This window comes from Prinia subflava, chromosome 16 (genome assembly GCF_021018805.1).
Source record: "Prinia subflava isolate CZ2003 ecotype Zambia chromosome 16, Cam_Psub_1.2, whole genome shotgun sequence".
Taxonomy (NCBI): Eukaryota; Metazoa; Chordata; class Aves; order Passeriformes; family Cisticolidae; genus Prinia; species Prinia subflava.
In genome coordinates, this window is record NC_086262.1 from 845,276 (window position 1) to 863,477 (window position 18,202).

General features: G+C 46.3%; 1 protein-coding gene across 4 annotated transcripts in view; it reads right to left on the reverse strand.

The window, feature by feature from the left end:
* Positions 1-1,134: 1,134 nt before the first annotated feature.
* The window catches only part of FBXW11 (F-box and WD repeat domain containing 11), a 57,077-nt gene continuing 40,009 nt past the window's right edge, over positions 1,135-18,202 (reverse strand). For all 4 annotated transcript variants that reach the window (XM_063413284.1, XM_063413285.1, XM_063413283.1 and 1 more), the window contains 8 exons: positions 10,656-10,793; positions 9,999-10,117; positions 9,208-9,457; positions 8,026-8,144; positions 7,394-7,504; positions 6,795-6,873; positions 5,160-5,348; positions 1,135-2,164 (listed from right to left, as the gene is read on the reverse strand). In XM_063413284.1, the coding sequence (XP_063269354.1) occupies positions 5,187-5,348; positions 6,795-6,873; positions 7,394-7,504; positions 8,026-8,144; positions 9,208-9,457; positions 9,999-10,117; positions 10,656-10,793 (978 nt within the window). In that variant the 3' untranslated portion in view covers positions 1,135-2,164; positions 5,160-5,186. The remainder of the gene's footprint in view (positions 2,165-5,159; positions 5,349-6,794; positions 6,874-7,393; positions 7,505-8,025; positions 8,145-9,207; positions 9,458-9,998; positions 10,118-10,655; positions 10,794-18,202) is intronic.

Here is an 18,202-nt window from a genome sequence, read left to right on the forward strand (position 1 = left end):
CTCAATTATGGTTAGCAAAACAAAGTCCAGAATGCAGCCAGGATCACTACCATGAATCCCAGGAGTCGAGTTCCTTGGGTGCCAATCACAAAAGTCCACTGCTATGTTACACAAAGCACAAAGAAGTTTAGACTGCATGTTCAAATACCATTATCTCCCAAGGAAAAACAGGAATTTAAATCTTACACATGCATTTTTAAAAAAAGGACTCCGCTCTCCAGAAACAAAGAACCTTTTTCTTCAGGGCCATGACAGATGTCTCTTTTTTAAACAGTTTAATATTAAAGCTATTAGATGAGAAGGGTAAAGTAAGACACTTGCACGAACTACTGTCAAGCTTACCAAAATGTGACCTCATGGACGCTCAGGAGCGAGTTTGTTCTTCTGGACTTCATCACATTCGCTCATCTGAATGATGAATAAATAGCTGGAGTAACACGGGGAGGGAGCTGGGCTCCCGGGAGGGTGGGGAGGGAAGCCCCTGCAGTGACCCCTGGGAGGGGCTGGCTGGTGACACCTCGAGCTCCCTGCTGTCCCTGGGCACCGCCCGGCCCCAGGACTGCACAGGGAAAGGCAAAAACCCAACAGAGCCACGAGCTGCTGGCAGCACAGAACAGCACAGACGGACACAGACAAGGAATGACAGCACAGCCGTGCCAGCTGTGCCCTCCCTGGGACAGCCGGGCCGCGCCGCCCCCGCGGGCACAGGAACGCCACGGGGCTGACGCCGACGGAAGATTCACTCTGCATTGCTCCACGTCTCCTCCTGACCCAAGGACAATGCAGGGCGTTTGTGTGACCACACAGGTGACAGGGGACACCGTGAGAACTGATGAAGCAGCTATGGAGACTCCCTAACAAAAGCATGGGGAGCCAGGACACGGCAGCCGATCCTCCTGGGACACCAGCACAGCAACGGGCACGGGAAGCAGAGCTGGACTGGAACAGGCTCCTCTCACCATCAGGAAGTGCCACAAATCAAACATAAATAATGGAACTTTGGCCCATGGTTTCTTCTCCGCTAAGCAGCCGAACTAACGCTACCGAGGACATCAGCGGGGGCTGCGAGGCCCCACTGGTGTTAGGGACACACAGCTGCAAATCCCGCGGCACAAAAATATAAGATACAGAACATAAATTAAACAGTTTTTAATTTTTAAAAAGTTTAGAAATTACATTTTAAAATATGTAGTTCCCATTAAAAAAAACCAACCAAAACCAAAAGCAAAACAAAAACAACCCAACTAATGAATACTGAAAACCTCCTTTTGCAGAGACAATGTCTAGGTACTCATGTCACCACCAGTGCCAGGAGTCAGGACATCCTGCTGCCAAGTGCCAGCACGCTGAGTGTTAGTGTGTAGTGTCAGGACGCCCTGAGGCTGGCACCAGAGGCTCTGCTGTATGTACAAGGTATCTACATGCTTACACAGTATCCGAGATGAGGGAAGCACACAGGGAAGGAGGGGGACTACAGCAAACATCAGGAAGCACAGGACGGCGAGTACAGAGCACAGGGCAAAGGAAAAGACAGTGCTACACAACTAGTTCAGATAACCTAGCCTGAATTACAGGGAATCTTTAATTTAAAAGAAATTATTGGTGCAGAAACAAGTAAACTGTAATCCAAAAATATTACTGAGCAAGTCAGAAATATTTCTAAGAGTCCAACGTACACCTACGGAACAGAACGGGCTCTGAACCTGCCATGGGGAACGCCTAAAGGACAGTGGTGACTGGAAAGCAAAGCTCTGTACATTCTGGGCATGTGTTTGGCACCCAAATTTCATTGGAGAATGTTTTTTTTTCTTTAAAGTCAGACAAAAGTGCAAAGCAATATAAATTAGGCCAAGTCCTTTCTTGACTTCTGATTTATATCTGAAAAACAAGCCATCAGAGTTCAGTTTCTACGGACAATTTACATGTGAAGCTTTGGATTTCTCACAGCAGGGAAGGATAGGCTTCTGAAATTCATCTACTCCAAGTCAGTGAATTTGTAGCAAATTCAAAGACGACCACTGAGAGCAGGAAAGATTAAGAAATTTAGATATAGAATTGTGCTGCTTTGCATCTATACAGCATCTAGAACCAATTCTGACTTTAGCTGTCAATCATCTTCAGGCATGTAGTAGCCAAAAATCCAGTAGTTCAAGACTGTGGAACCCTGAAAAAGACAAAAGACAAGAGAACTGAGAGGAGGCTCATGGCAAACAGCACCCTGAGGTGCTCAGGCCCACAGCATCCTTTGCATCCAGGCTGAGAGAGGACGGGCAGAGCACGTGCAGGAAGTGACACTTGTGCAGGACAGCCAGAACTGCTGGCCAGGAACTCCCTGGTGCAGCCCCTCCTGCAGGGGAGCTGCCCCAGGGGTTCTGGGGTGTGCTCTGAGCCCACTGCAGCAAGAGCCAGGCTCTGTGTGGCTCTGGTCTTTGGCAGTACCCACAGGCAGTTTCCTTACACAGAGCCGCAGTCCCAGCCTGGTGGGCACAGCCAGGGACCTGCAGCTCAGCCCCCCAAACCCAACCCAAAATGGTCAGGGGATTGTCCTTTCTTCCTCACACTGCAGAGGAAGAGTTCTGCACAGGAGTCAAGTGCAGCTGCTTAGGAAAACAGACAAAAACCTCAGATACTTTGATATTCCCATTTCCAGCCTGATGACCCTGTTATCAGCTTGGAGGCAGTGTAAAGTCCGAGTGTAATTAAATCTGAGCTTTGATTTTACCTGCCACTTCCCAAAACCATCTTTAATGGACTGGGGAGAACTTTCCTCTTTTGATATAATATTCCCATGAAAGGTTAAAACATCCTTAGGCACTTCCCTTTGACTTCCCTTCCCTCAGCCCAAGGCCTAATGCTTAATACCAGAATATTAGACTATCATATGGTAACAATTTTTATCATGTTACAATAAACAACAGGAATTCAACAGAAAGCAATAAAACTCTCACAGCCAACTGCCAGGACTGTCAAAACTGATCCACTTTGAAGAGCCTCACATTGCAAAGCCTGTAAAAACGTGTGCAGGGCTGCTACAAAACTAAGAAGGCTGTGATGTCTGAAAGCTTATAAAACCGTTTCATTAAATGTCATGATGAAATATTAGCTGTTCGACCATAATTTTATGTAGATTTAGGGTTTTTGGATTCTGAAGTCAGACAAACCTGTCAAAAAGTGACATCACAGCATCTCTGCATTAGAGGAAATAGCTGTTAAGGGACTGTCATTACCAACACCAAGACCTGGGGGCTGCGTAGTCCCAGCTGTGCCTCCTGGGCCAGGCAGACTGAGCTGTGCACAACTGCCAAGTGTGCAGGATGTGAGCAGCAGAATCCCCTGCCAAAGGCATCTCCCACTGCCCTGGCAAACCCCACAGACAGAGCAGTGTGTGCCACGCGTCCCAGTGACACCAGCACGGTGCTGCCCAAGAACTGACAGGAATTTCATACAACTCCTCATTTCTTGACCTGAGGGAGCAGCTGCAGCTGGAGCCAGGGCAGGCTCAGGCTGGATTTTGAGAAAGGTTCTTCCCCCAGAGGGTGCTGGCACTGCCCAGGCTCCCCAGGGAACGGGCACGGCCCGAGGCTGCCAGAGCTGCAGGAGCCTTTGGACAGCGCTGCCAGGGATGCACAGGGGGGATTGTTGGGGGGTCTGGGGAAGGCCAGGAGCTGGACTGATGATCCTGGTGGGTGTCCCCTAAACTCAGGCTAGTCTATGATTCTGTGTTTCTTTTGTGCTTAAGACACACTATATTGTGGCTTTTAAAGAACTCTGCCCAATCTGTAATTTCAAAACAGAATTTGTCCATCTCAAACTATCATTTTAGTTAACAGAAGCAAGCACTGATGCAGGACTGGAAGGCAGATGGAGACTGTTTATAAAATGCAGCTTTTCCAAGGTGTCCCTGTCCCTTCCCAGGCAGGATGAACAGTCCATGAGCTTCACTAAGTTCCCCTGCAGCAGGGGAGCAGGGTTTCTCAAAACCTGCTCCAAAGGGAAGGTTTAGCTGGGATCTGCACGTGGCTCGTGCTCACAGCATTAGAGCTCTTCCTTATTCCAGGAATGCTGAAAGGCAGCTCAGCCTGGCAATGGCCAATTGCTAGCTTAGACCCTCCCTGCAAAGCAATGTGCCAACAGATCCCAGTGTCAGATCCAGAGAAGGCACTACCCTGGCAGCTTTAAAAGGAGTTCAGTAGCAGGGAAGGCAGCCACCCCTTCCTGAGGTGAAAGAAAACTCATCCTCTAGCAGGAGCACCTCAGAGTGTGTCTCCACTAGGGAAAGGATTTCCCAGCCAGACAGAGATCCTGCAAAAACCTAAGGAATACATTGCCACAGCAGGGACAAATGTATCCAGAGAGAGAATGTAAACTCCTTACAGGAAGGCTTTCCACACCAGATGTATTCATTATCTACTCAAATAAAAGAAACCCTTCCTGCTGGGGCAGTGTCACTCCCAGCTCCTCTTGTGGTGTCTCCAGTTCCTCAGAAGCACTGGCAGAGCCTGCTGTGCTTTGGAGGGCAGTGCCTGTGTTTGCAAGCCCCAGCACTCACAGGCAGGTGTAGTCTGAAGTGCAATTGTTGGCAGCAGTATAGAGGAGAAGAATCCACACTCCCAACAAAGGGCTTTAAGCACTGACTGCAGTGACTGGGAAAGGGACCCAAACTCCAGTGAGTTCTGGGCTCTGTTTCAGACAGCTCTGAGCTGTGCTGTGAGCTCTGACATCTCTCCCTGCTACTTGTGCTCCTCACAGAGCTGCTTTTCCTGCCCCAGGCTCAGATCCCTGCAGAGACCCTGCAGTGCTCCTCGCACAGCTCCCCACAGCCAGCAGGTACATGGAGAGCTCCCAACAGCTCCCATGTCATGGGATAGCTGGGAATGCCTGTGCCACACACCGAGGCTCCTCAATTCCCAGCAATGCTGTGAACACATGACAGCTTTCTCTAACGTGCCTCAACACCCAATTATAACCAGGAAGGATTCCAGAAGGGGGAAGCCAACAGGACATGCTGGAGCATGACCACACAAAGACTAGGTAGGGAAAGAAGTGGCATAAAAAGGTTTTATTTCCTTAAGAAAACCTCAGCTTGTTTGACTAAGCCAAGCTGCAGGCGGAGGGAACGTTTCAGACATTTCCCAGATCCATCAAGAAGGGAGCCTTACCTTCTGAGGGCAGTAAAGTGCAGACTGTTATCTGGAGATGTAGGTGTATGTTCTAGATGGAGAGCGGGTCTCATTCTGGGCACTCGGTGGCACATTTAAGAAATCCCAAATCAGAATTGTATCGTCATGGGAACTACTAATGATCTGAAATTCATCAAACTGGAGCCTAAAGACACGTCCTGAATGTTCCTGTGGGCAAGAGGCAAGCAGTCAGTAAGGCAAGAGGGAAACACTGCAGTGCACTGGTATCACACAAGGATCTGGACACACAAGGTGTGTTCAAACTCTGCTGTGCTGACTAAAAGACCTTCATAATAACACACTGATTGACAAAATGCTGCTTTTGTGTGTAAATTCTTTACAGAAAACATGGCTCCCAAATCCAGTACTGTACCCTGAGCCTCCCTCAATGGGCCCAGCCCAGCCACAGACTGAGATTATTCCAGATGGAAGCTGTCTGTCCACCAAGGAGCAGCAATTTTGGCCCCTGGCTGGCACTGATGCTCTGCCAGGGCTCCTTCTCCTGCAGAATTCTCTATTGATTCTGTTTTTGTGCAGCCCCAAACCAGCACATCACAGCTCCACCCTGCTGAGAGGATCCTCAGGGCTCCCACACCAGCAGCCAGGAATTCAAACACTGCCATAAGAAGGAGAGCACATGTTGCAGCAGCTCTTCCAACAGATCTCTAAGTAGCACAAGAAGCCCAGAAAAGGCTCTCCTCTTAGTCCCCCTTATCCACTCTCATTAATTTTAAAGTGAGGACTCTGCCTTTACTGGAGAGCTAGCCCAAGCTGGCAGAGTAATCTCAAACTCCAACCTGAGCTACAGGATACCCACAGAATACAGGAACAAACAACTTTTTCACTAAAACTAAATAAAAGAAGAGTTAAATCTCATCTCCATACTGAGACTATTGAAGAGAAAGAAAAAAGAGAAGCATTTCCAGCCACATAAGCACTTCTCAAGGTGTTGGAAAGGCCAAGCACATGCATCACCTACAGTCAAGAACTCCGAGTTGCTATGGGCTTGTCAAACTGACTCCTGAAGTGAAGTTCCACACACATTTGGGTGGAAAGAACAAGGAATTCATTCCTCCATCTATTTTTAATTAAGTCTGCTGTCATAAGCCAAACCTCTCATTACAAAGAAAAATATAACTCAAGCAACTTAAGCCTTAAATGTGACAGTCCTTTGAAGGGCTGAGAGTTCCTGTGGCAATCTGTTGGACTCAGCCTCCCTCCTCCCTTCCCAGGTTTTCCTTCCAAAGTGAAGGTTTAGGAGAAAAGTTTGGGAAAGGCTCACAAGATTCTCGACCCTTTTTTTAATACGAGGAAATTTAAAACCAGCCCTACAGTGATATTAGGGAAACACACCAATAACCAGAGTGATGTGATACAGTATCATGATGATTTCTTTTTAAGAGTATCTGAGAATCTCAAACAAAAAAAAGTTGATCTTTCATTTAAGCTTAGATGCAAATCATAAAATTCAATTCAAAATTCAAGATATGACAATAAATTTTTCTTTGTTCTTAAGTCCTCTAGACTTCATAAACCATCCTGACATTCCCATCTATCCCACAATAATGTACTAAAACACTCCAGACAAGCCCAAATTAATTAATTTTTACTTACCACTAATGTACGCAAGCATAACGTACTTGCTGGAGCACGAGGGTCAAGAGCAGCTTGCAAGTCCCAAACCTTAATTTTCCTAAAAGTAAAAGAAGCAAATCATTATGAAAGCAAAGAAAATAACATCCAAAGCCCTGGAGAGCTTGCCAGGTTTTCCCTATAGCTACTTCCTCAGGATCAAGCACACTGTCAGAAATACTAATGCTCAAGCTTGTAAAGCCAGGTAGTTTTGTCTTTCTTTACAGCAGCAGTGATCACCCTGTGGTGGCTGTGACACACAAGCTGACACTGCACATTCCTCTTTGCAATGTGGGAATGAAGCTGGGCCCACCAACCCCAGGCAGACATTGAGCCCAAATAAAAGGCTATAGCCAAACCCAGTTCCAGAACTGATTTCAGTAACTCTCCAGGCAGAGAAAGAAATGGAGAATTTGGACATGGCTGTAAGTGCCATGAATCCATAATGCACTGCAGAGAACTGAGCAAGCCAGAGGTGCTCTGGAGAGGTGTCCTGCCCTCAGCCCCACAGAAATGGTCTGCAGACTCCTGAGAGTCCCACAAGAGAAAGGCTAAATTTTGGGAACTGCTTTCAGACCTACCCATCGTAGGCTCCACTAACAATCCTCTTGTTGTCGAACCTGATGCAGCGAACCAGCTCTTCATGGCCTTCTAATACTCTTAAACAGGCACCACATTCAATGTCCCAGAGCCTGGGGAGAACACAGGAGAAAGGCTGATTCCCATATCCAGGGTTATGCAGCTACAGCCTGGTTTGCTGTGCGAGGTATGTAATTTGCTTTAAAAGGTGTCATTCAGAGCAGCTGCAGTACACATATCAAAATTATTGTAATCATTCAAAATCCCATGCAAGTAAAGCTCAGATACGTGTTATTCTGGGAAATTCTAACATTTTTTCTGTTCTCTGTAAACCATTGATTAGAAGTTCAGAAAATAAGAAAATCAGGGAGCAATGTCTTCTTCATCTCTCCCAACAGATGACAAGGTGATGTAGCAGTAGGTAAGAGGTTTTTTTCACTCTGAAACCTCAGTGTCCCACTCTTTCATGGGTTGTGAAAGGTTTATTCCCATACTGAGGTGAGCCCCATTCATAAACCATCTGCTCCAATTGCAAGACATTCCAAGGAAGAGTGGCAGCATCAGAGTTGAGGGAAATCCTGTTTTCAGGACAGAAGGCCCCTGCTCCACACAGGCAGCAGCTGGTGGCACCCACCTGATGGTGTTGTCCGAGGAGCCGCTGACCACGAGGCGGTCCCGGTACTGCAGGCAGGCGATACCGCGCTTGTGCCCGTTCAGGGTCCGCACGAACTCGCACGTGCTGGTGCTCCACACCTGGGGAGGACACGGGACAAACTCCCTGAGAGCTGCACCAAACAAGGCTTCTGCGCTGCACAAGAAGCCACGAGGAATTCACTGACAGGCCTGAGGCTGACAGGAGTGAAAACCCACAGAGCATCTTCAGAGGCAAAGAGCAGGGCCTGGGCACCAGTGGGGACCCAGCAGGGACAGAGCCACAGGCACTGCTATGGCACTGAGAAGAACTGGGCACTATATATAAAATATTTTCAGGTGGCAGAGACTGCTCCAAATGATTTCAAAACCTTGATTACACTTCGTAAGTTAAGAATAATTTTTAAAATTGGAGTTATCAAACACTAAACCCTCACATTTTTTAACCAAAGAAATTACTAGGAAGCTCTTAGTAAGAGAAGGTCCAAATGGCCTTTAAGCTTGGTCTTAACATTAAAGGACTCAATCAAGTTTGCTCATTTTTAATGAACCGTAATTGAAGTTGTAATGCAGAGCATCAAGTAGCTCGTTTTCCAACACAGAGTGCAGCAGGATCTCTGGCAGAGACTTGGACATGGAACTACCAAGAACTTCTTGGCCCAAGATCAGGCAGCTCTGGTTCAGAGAGGGCAGGGTGGAAATGCCTTTGTTGTATTAGTGCACTCTGGGTAACTCAAATCTTCTGGTATGTAACAGCCTTCAAATCCAGCTTCTCAATACTTCAAACATGGCACTGCCTGGCTGAGCTGCTGGGAAGGCGTGGTGAGGAAAGGCACTGCTGAGGAATTTCATGTCTGGACAGAACTGCCAAGTGAAATTAAAAATACCACTGGAAAAAGACACAGGATGTGCCACATTTAACAAAGCAACTGATCTCAAGACTGAGAGCTCAAACTGGGCTTTGCTTCTCTCCAGTTGTACAGCAGAAGCCATGAACATATTCCAGTGCAGCTGTGTGCCAGAAGTCACAAAGAGCCAGCAAGAGGACGCTGCTCACTGAGAGACACCAGAAAGGCACGGGGCCAGAACCCCTCCTGCACCCCTCAGCTGCTCCAGGGCTTTCCTCGGGAGCCACACAGCCCTGGAGTAGAGCTCTGCCACGTACCTTGATGGTCCTGTCCCCTGAGGCTGACACAATGTACTTGTCATCGAAGTCCACCACGTTGACAGCAGCGCGGTGTCCCACCAGGACGCGGCGCAGGGTGATGTCGGTGGGGGAGGCCATGTCCCAGACGGCGATGGACCTGTCCTTGGAGCACGTCACCATCAGCCCGTTGCTGAACCTCAGATGGAGCACGGCCTCGTTGTGGTGGATCAGCGTGTTCAGAACTTCCCCGGTGTTCACATCCCAGACTCTGCAGGAGAGGACAGTGTTATCCCAAGGGATGCATGATGGCTCTGCAGGGTGTGAACAGGCAAAGCCTGCCCCAGTCCTCAAAGGAGAACTCTGGCTGGCTAACCAATGGCAGGGCTTGGGCAAGGCAGGAAGATGGGTACTGGAAGTGTTCTCAGTGCCAGCAGAACTGCAGTCAGGCAGTGTTCCACGTGTACTGAACACCCTCTCAATAACAGTCACAACTATAACATGGCAGAGGACAGTACAAGAAACCCTAACTGAAGAAATTATTGTATAGTTGGCCATCAGCCACTCCAAAACTTCAGGATATGCCTTGAATCCCTCAGGTCATATTCCTTCAAAATTCCTAACGCTAAAAGAACAAAATAGATTTGGAAAAAAAAACTATTTAATGTGAAGCTTTGCCAAGTATGAGTATCTTGCTTCTGGAATACAAATATCACATTCATTTTAGGGATGTTTTCTGATATTTAGAGATTACTGAAAATATTCCCAGCCCTGATACTCAAATTATTTTTGTGCAAGAACTTAACACTTACCTCACTGTAGAATCTGAAGATCCAGTTACAATAACTCTTTCATCATATTGCAGACAAAGAACTGAGCCGGTATGTCCCGTTAATACTTTCAAACATTCCAAGCTTGTTTTGTCCCAAATCTGTTAGAAACAAGAAGGATAAATGGTTTATCAACACGAAGAACATGGATCCAAGATTTGAACACTGTCACAGCTGCAAAGAAAGGAGAGACTCCACAAGGAGTGAGTCTGCCCCATCAGTGGGCCTTGTCCTTTAGCTTAAGGAAGTCTTGATATAAGTTTTTGAGAGAATAGTGAAATAACGGAGCATCATGATCAGATCAAATCCTGTCTGGCCAAAGGAAGTGCCAAAGAGGATGAGCGTGGAAGCAAAGTCCTGGCAATGAAACAGCCACAGCCAAGGCCAGTGGCACACAGACTTCCCCTCCTGGGGGAACACTGATTTCAGGGCACATCTTTGGAGTCAATGGAAATAATCTCTGACAGTGCTCCAAGCTTCCAGAGCAGAGTGCAGGTGAGGTTTTTGCCAGGCTCAGACATCTCACCCTCACCAACCACACAAAGCCACTATCCCATGAAGAGACAAGCAGGAAGCACAGGCAGCTTCCAGGCCAGAACCCTGCTCACACCCAGGGAAAGGCCAAAGGGAAGTGCTCACCTTAATGGAGTTATCTCGTAGGCCACTGATGATCTTCTCATCATCATACTGTAAACAGTAGACCCCTTTGCTGTTCTCAGAGCGGCACTGGATCCTTTGCAAGTTGTGCCTCCCACACCTCCAGTTGGATTCTATAGTCTGACACAGGGCAAAAACAGCAGTTGGGCCTCAGGCTGTCTGTCCCACACCCCCCAGCAACCCACTTGTACACACACCATCCTTGACTCTGAAGGACATAAATCTCTTCTCCTGCTCCCAATAAATACACAAAAGCCACAATGAATTACCATTAGCATTTCTGTAGTTTGTCATGACAAAGGCTATGCTTATGGAGGAAATCATGGTCAACCAGCCTTAATGAGAATTACCCAAGGAGCCACTACAGAGATACATTCCAGAACCCTTCCCCCCTATATTTATGTGACTAACCAACAAAAGCTGCAAGATTGAGACCAGGAGCTCACATAGTGCCTTGTTCAGCCTCACCTGGGTGATCAACATTACAGAACTGCTGAGTCCAATACATGGTTGAAGGGATTTCCTGGGCATCCCCTTCCCCTACCCAGCCATATCACCCATTAATTGTACTTACACACCTTGGAAACAGGTTTTGAGATATGAAACCCTCCTGGAAGTACCTAAAACTCTGATGAAAACAAAGCTCAACAGGAACTATAAGGTTTCAAATAACCCAAACTTGCTTTTCTCCCCCCATTTGAAATCTGTAGAAGAGTAATTCTCAACATTTTCATTCTGAGAGGTATTTTTAAGGAGAGAGACCTGGAACACCTTAAAAAGCTGCAAGGTATTTCACAGCAGAAGCAGCATGATTTTCAGGTCTTAATTAGTGTCGTGGTTGCAAGGGAGGTGAATTTTTTTCCAGGGGGATGTGGGCAGTCCAATCAGTAATCAGCTTTTCTGCTAGCACCTAGATTGGTCACTCGGAGGTTTGGACACGCCTCTGAGGACACAAAGAGTTAAAAGCAGGAGTCTAGGGGGTTCGCCCTCTTTTCAGATCCCGGTTTCAGCAGAGAGATGTGTCAGGCCTCCTTCCCCCGCCCAGCCACGAGGCTGGGTGGGGGAGGGGAAACACGTGGTCGGCTCAGGTAAGCCGGAGCCCCCCCCGGGGGTGGGGAGAAGAGAAGGGACAGGACTGGAACTGAGCCGCCCCGTCCAGGATGGAGGGGTGGAAAACTGTGGAAGTGCCCTCCGTGTGTGCTCACCCCCTCCCACCCCAAACTCCGGGAGGAGGTGCAGAGCCAGGTGGGAGTTGTGGAGCCTGGGAGTGCCTGAGCCTGCACCCTGCCGAGAAAAAAACTGTTAACCCTTGTGTAGCAGAAAGAAACTTTTCTTATACATTGATTCTCATGACTGGTGGTTTCGGAGAGAGGGAAGCGGCCTGAGACTGAGATGATAAAGCATGATTGGAAGGAACCCGATGGAAGAATGAGAGGAGTAGCCTTCTGAGCTGGACTTCTCTTGCATAATGTCAGCCATGGACTGAACTTAAGTCTCTTTTGAACATAAACTGCATTTTTGGGTGGATGCAGCTGCCCTTGCTTTTGCTACAGTGACTGGCACTTGAAGAGTGGAGCGAGCAGAGAAAAGAGGGGAAGGGTGAGGTGGTGCCCTCTGCCCTCAGGGCAGACCTGCTCCTGGAACCCCGGCCCCTGGGTGAAAAGGGGAGAGCTCGGCATGCAGCATCCTTAAAAAGCCCTGTATGTAGTTTTGGCCTATGAGACAGCGGTGAGAGCGCTGGACATAAGAAAAAGAGAGTGTCACCCTGGCAGACTTCTCTGGGCGGTGCCACGGGTGACATGGAAACACATAAGGAGTAGACCTGTGTGTTCTGGAGAACAGTCTGGGGTGCCAGAGAGACTCCTCTCTCCCTTGCTGAATTGAAGATTAGTTTTTTTGGTTTTTTTTTGAGTGGTGATTGTTTGATCTAAAACCCAAAGGTTGGTCTGTGAAAAGTGATGGGTGGGGAGGTAGAAACTGGGAGAAGAAATGTTCTAAGAAGTTTTTATTTCTGTCTCTGTGTGTGTTTAAGAGTATTTCTGTCCCTGTTCTTATGTAATTAATAAAGTTTTGGTGGGTTTTTTTGTTTTCAAGATTTAAGCCTGCTCTGCTCTGTTCCTGATCACATCCCACAGGAGTTGTTAGAGAAAAACATATATTCATGGGTGCATTAACATCTGGCCAGTGCCAACCCATGACAATTAGCTTTATTCCTTGTTGGAAAATCAATGCTGGATTCAAAGTAATGTAGGGTTTTGGACAGGAAGATCCTAACATAACCATTGCAGAATATATGCCTAAAACTCCAGGCCAACACCTGCAAGCACCTGGGCAGGCTGGGATGCTTTCACCACAACAGGCCATCTGTTAAGCTATATCCCTGGGATTCTCCCCAAATACTGCATGCAAACCTGGAGAGAAGCTGACACACTGGCAGTTTGTTTGGAAAAGTGTATTTATTATGTAATCCTAACTTCCAAAGCAGTAGCAGGCACCTCTGCAGCTCCTCCAAGATTAAAACTGACTGAATCCTCAGTAAAGACAGAAGTGGAGTGTGACTGTGACATCCCAATTCTAAGAAAACATGTCTGCTTCAAGGGAAGACTGATTTTCCACTTTGTTTACCAATTGTCTCCCATTATGCAGTTTGGAGAGAATTATACCCAGTCCTAATACAAACCTGATGTGCCCCAGGAATTTGTCTAAATCACAAATATGAAGAGATGCTTCTAGAGGAGCAGGTGAGAGATCACTCATCCCCCCTCATTCCCTCCCAGTTTGGTGGGGAAGCCAATGAAATCAGGATAGTGGGGGTGTCAGTTTGGGATCAGCTTTCCTGACCAGCCAGTGCCCTGCTGATTGTCACACTGGGAACTGGGCCCAAATCTGACCCTGCTCTGGAGAGATCAGCCCAGCTCATCTCCTTGCATGGAATGCAGGGTTGCAGGGGGAAGAACAGGCAACTGCCAAGCTTTATCTCATCTGGGCTACGAGAGCACGACTGCAGCTCATCCACTCCTCTGACCCTCAGAAACAGGAGAGCATTGCAGGCATTAACAGCAGGAACCAATATAATTATAGATCTGAAGGAAGCGGATTTAAATATGCAATAGTAACACTGGAGACAAGGCATCAGAGATCCCAGAAAGCCAATTCAAATAGTTTTAGAAACTATTTATGTTCGGATATACAGTTCTGAATAGTCTAAAGGGAGAGCTTCCCCAAAGCCCTGTTCTTGGAAAGGTCTACACTAAGCTTGCATGAAGCATGTATCAGAGGAGCTGTGAATGCTCTGTGAGCACTTCCACACTTCAGCTTCCTGTGACAGCCACTCCCAACAGCTCCAGAACACATGGGGAACCCCCCAAATCAGAAATGCTGCTGCTCACAGCTTCCCAAACAGAGCAGTGTGCAGTGGAAGTTTGCTCACCAGGCACAGGGGACACGAGCTGGCTCAGTTCTCACAGGTTCACTATAGGAAGCTACTTCAGCTGCTCCCCATAAGAAAATGCTGCCTTCAGATAAAGGAAACAAAAGTCTTGTATATCTCTGAGAGGGGAGTAAGGGACATACAGGTGCACATTTCAGTTCTGTGAGGAGAGTTCATTCCATGTAGCCATTATGTGGTGTGGCTACTGTGGGAAAACAGTGCCTGTTTTTGTAGAACTTGTACAATCTCCTCACGCTGCCTTAATTCTTGGGATGTTGGGAAAGCGGCCATGACACACAGAATGTACAGCAGCACTTCCCTGGGCAGCAGAGTGAAACCAGATGTGCACATCCAAAGAAATAACATTTGGGATGACTGAACAGACTGAGTGGGTGGGCAAGTGGAGGACCCTCTGAGAGAAACATGGCTAATGAAGAACTGGCAACCACATGAAAGCTTCTGCTGCAGGGAATTTCTGGTCATTGCTCCATGGTGCAGGGAGTGAAAGTCTTCATCTACACCCTCCTGGCCAGGAGATATCCTACCTGGGTATACCGAGCAGGGAGGACAGCAGGTATGAGGGGTGAGTAGATCACTGTGTCTGTGGCCTCTTATGAACATCAGGGAGTCAGGGCTGAAGAATTCCACAGTTCATGTATTTATGGTTCCAAACCAACACCAACACCCACGACTGTATTTTCTACAGATGCCCTCAGAAGTCTCCTCTGCCTCTGAACTTGGGTTTCCCAGTGAAAGGCAGAACAGTCTCCTGAGTTCACACCCACAGTTTCTCACACTCTCCTAAAAGCTCACCAGAGCAACAGCAGCGAAGAGCTCACAAATGCTGCACAACAAATAAAATCTGGACATACAAGAGATAAAGACCAAGCATTTAACAAAGCATTTGCCACAGCAGGAGAGCAATTTGGCAGCTGAAGAGGTGCACAAATGGATTGAAAGAAAAAAATGCATTTAGTGAGAAAAGTACAAACAGAAAATAGTCCAAGCTGTGGAGGTATAGCCAAGCCTTGACCATGCCAGAATACATTCATTGGTGCAAAGATGCACAGTGAAAAAAATGCAATTCATCTGCACTAACAGCTGGAACATTAACTATACATTGGAAGTGTTAAGGATAATCTACTAGGAACAGGTTTTTTGGGTTTTTTTTACCACTGGATAATGTACACTGTATTCATCTCCTTGGCTAACAATTGCATTTTTATCCTTGTGAATGTTATTGCAGAATAAGTGGGTTTATCTTAATCCCATAAACCAAGGAGTTTCTGTTCCCTCTGAATACACAATTCTCCTGCAGGACAAGTGGGGCAGGAAAAAGCAAAAGGAACATCCACATTTGTTACGTAAGCAGGGATTTCTCCTGACGCTTTAGGCCACGAAAATCCAACCCTTTGTTTTTGTCTTGCTTTCTTCAAAAGGAAAAAGGAAAATCTGTCCTGACCATGGCAGAGGGAAGGCACAAGTAAATGAACTTGTGTCACCAGGGTAGAGAGGGTTTAATAATTCATTCGTGATGAAGTTGAGAGGGTCTGATAAGCAAAGACTCCCAGGTCCCCTTCCAGGGCTGCTCTCCAGCTCTTTGTGTTAAAAAGCAGGAGTGACGTGGGGCAAAGGGAACCAAAGGAGCCAAGCCAGGGCCCCACCCCGTGGCTGGGGAAGCTGAAAGGGGAGTTCTGCCCTGCTCAGAGGAGAGAGCTGCAGTCTGTGCCATGCACCACAAGAACTTGGTCCCTCCTGCTCCAAAGCCTCTCCTCTCCTTGGCCAGCTTCATTTATAAGAAATGCTTTTTGGAAAGTGCCTGTGGAACAGAGATTTCAAAGGCTGGCTGAAAAAATTTCTAGGCATATAATGCTGACCAGATTCTCTCCACACATGCACATAAAACAGTACTAAACAAATCCATTTCCCTCAGAAATTATACCCTGCAACCTTCATAAACAGCCATTTCCCAATGCTGGCAGGGACTTAGGGCAAGAACTGACTTTTTCCCCTTTTCAAATGGTCCCAAGGCTTTAAAATTTCAGTTCTAGTCCTAAACCTAAATGTTTTCAGAAATCAGAAGAACACAGAGTGTTTATCTGATGGCCTGGCACCACATAACCCCACATTTTTATTCTCATCTTAATTAGGTGGACCCAAGTCTCCATGGAAATGAACTGAGGGCACTCACCATGTGCCTCAAGATAAGGAGAACATTTTTAAATAAAGTCTTCTCAACTCATCACCAGAAAGAGATACTTGTGCTAATCCTGAGGGGACAACACAATAGTTGGCCAAGCTTCACAAATAATATGGAAAAATTCCAGGGACTTGGGGTTCTGGAATCAGCAGGATTCAACTTCCCAGCCTGGCACTGTGCCGGAGGACAGGGCCCCATCAGAACGGCCAGCAGGACTCCCCGCTCCTGCCAGGGCCTCTCTACAAACAAGGGCTCACACCAAGTCAGTTTTTCAGGAAAACCCCCAAATCCAAAAAGGTTTCCCCTTTAAAAAAAGCTCCCAAAGAACCCTGGCAGTTCAACATGTGACTTGGAGACATTCAGAGGGACTGGACCACCTCTTGTGAAATGAACCCGAATTAAGTATTTGGCTTCACAGTGGAGGTGGGGAATAACCATCTCTTTCCAAGAATTTGGTTTCTGATCTCTAAATGTCCTCTTATTTTCAAATCAAATTACTTCAGAAGTGACATTAAGTTCCTAAAATGTGTTTGGCATGAAGTAAACAGAGACTGGCACTGCCACATTTCTGGGCAGGCAAGGGAAGCTCCCTCTGTCAAACCCTTGCCTGTGTTCCCTTCAGCCCCCACCACTTTGTGGTTGCATGAACTTTTGACCCACAACGCAAGTGGAGCCCAAGGGAAAGAATTCAAATTTGCTGTTTATCATTCCTTATTTCTCCTTCCAATTGTTAATTCAGGTTTGGGATTATTTTTCAAATTCTTACAGTCAGAGAGCACATTCTGCTTTAAGCTTATCTCTGCCCACAACTCAATTCAGCACCAGCTGCAGTAAATTCCTAACTCTCACTCTTGGAAACAATCTAACAGGATTTGGTCAATCCTTGTGGTAAAATACCAAATGACAAGATTTTTGTGCTACAGTAAATACATTTTACTGTATTAAAAAATCACTTTCTTTGGATTTCTTTTTAACAACAGGTATATAATTCTATAAATGCTAATATGGCTCCCTAAAGTCTGACTCTGTCAGAAACAGGAAGATCTTATTAAACATCCAGGCAAATATTTGAAGAAAAAACATTTTGGTATTCAGAGACAAAAAATTCTTCATCACATCTAAGATAAAAGTCTTATTTCAGATCTTCTGCATATTGCTGTGAAATACAGAAGAATGGGGAAAGTACAAAACTTTGGAAGAGCAACAAAAACAGGAAGAGGAGGAAAAAGTTAATCTTAAAGCTAAGTTTGGTTGTTATTGCTACTCACTCTCTACATTTTAAATAGTGTTAAAAGCTTCTTTTGACAACCCTTTAGGGAAGCAATTTGTGAAAAGTACTTTAAAGGTTGATTTATTTGAAAAATTCTAATAGACTTTGGAAGTGGAAGAATTATTGGGCCCTTGACTTTTAGCACAACCAACAACCCCACTCCAGGTCAGAGAACTGGCAAGCAGGAATATTTCAGAAGGTTTGAGCACATAAGTAAGCAGGGGGAAATCTGCTGTGGCAGACACACATATATTGCTACAATATATTTTTAAATCCTACTCTTTTCCCACTCTCAGCTATTCAAAGACTTGATCATTTTTTATATTATTGATATTGGGGATGAGAGAAGCATGAGGGGTTTGGGTTTTTCCTGCTTGTTTCATCCTAGCAAGAAGTATTCAATTCAGGAGCTTTGTTTCTGTGCACTGGAAAGCAAATCTACAGCAACTAAAGAACAAAAGCATTAAAGAGCAGATTGGGGTAATTCAAAAGCCCTCAGAACATCTTCAAAGAGTCCTTCCATCTCTAATAACAACAGTGCCTACACAAATGTTCCCCTTACAGAAATGAGTTTCAGAAGAATAACATTAAAGTGTGAGTTGCAGTAATGCCAAATTGTTTTAGTGCTC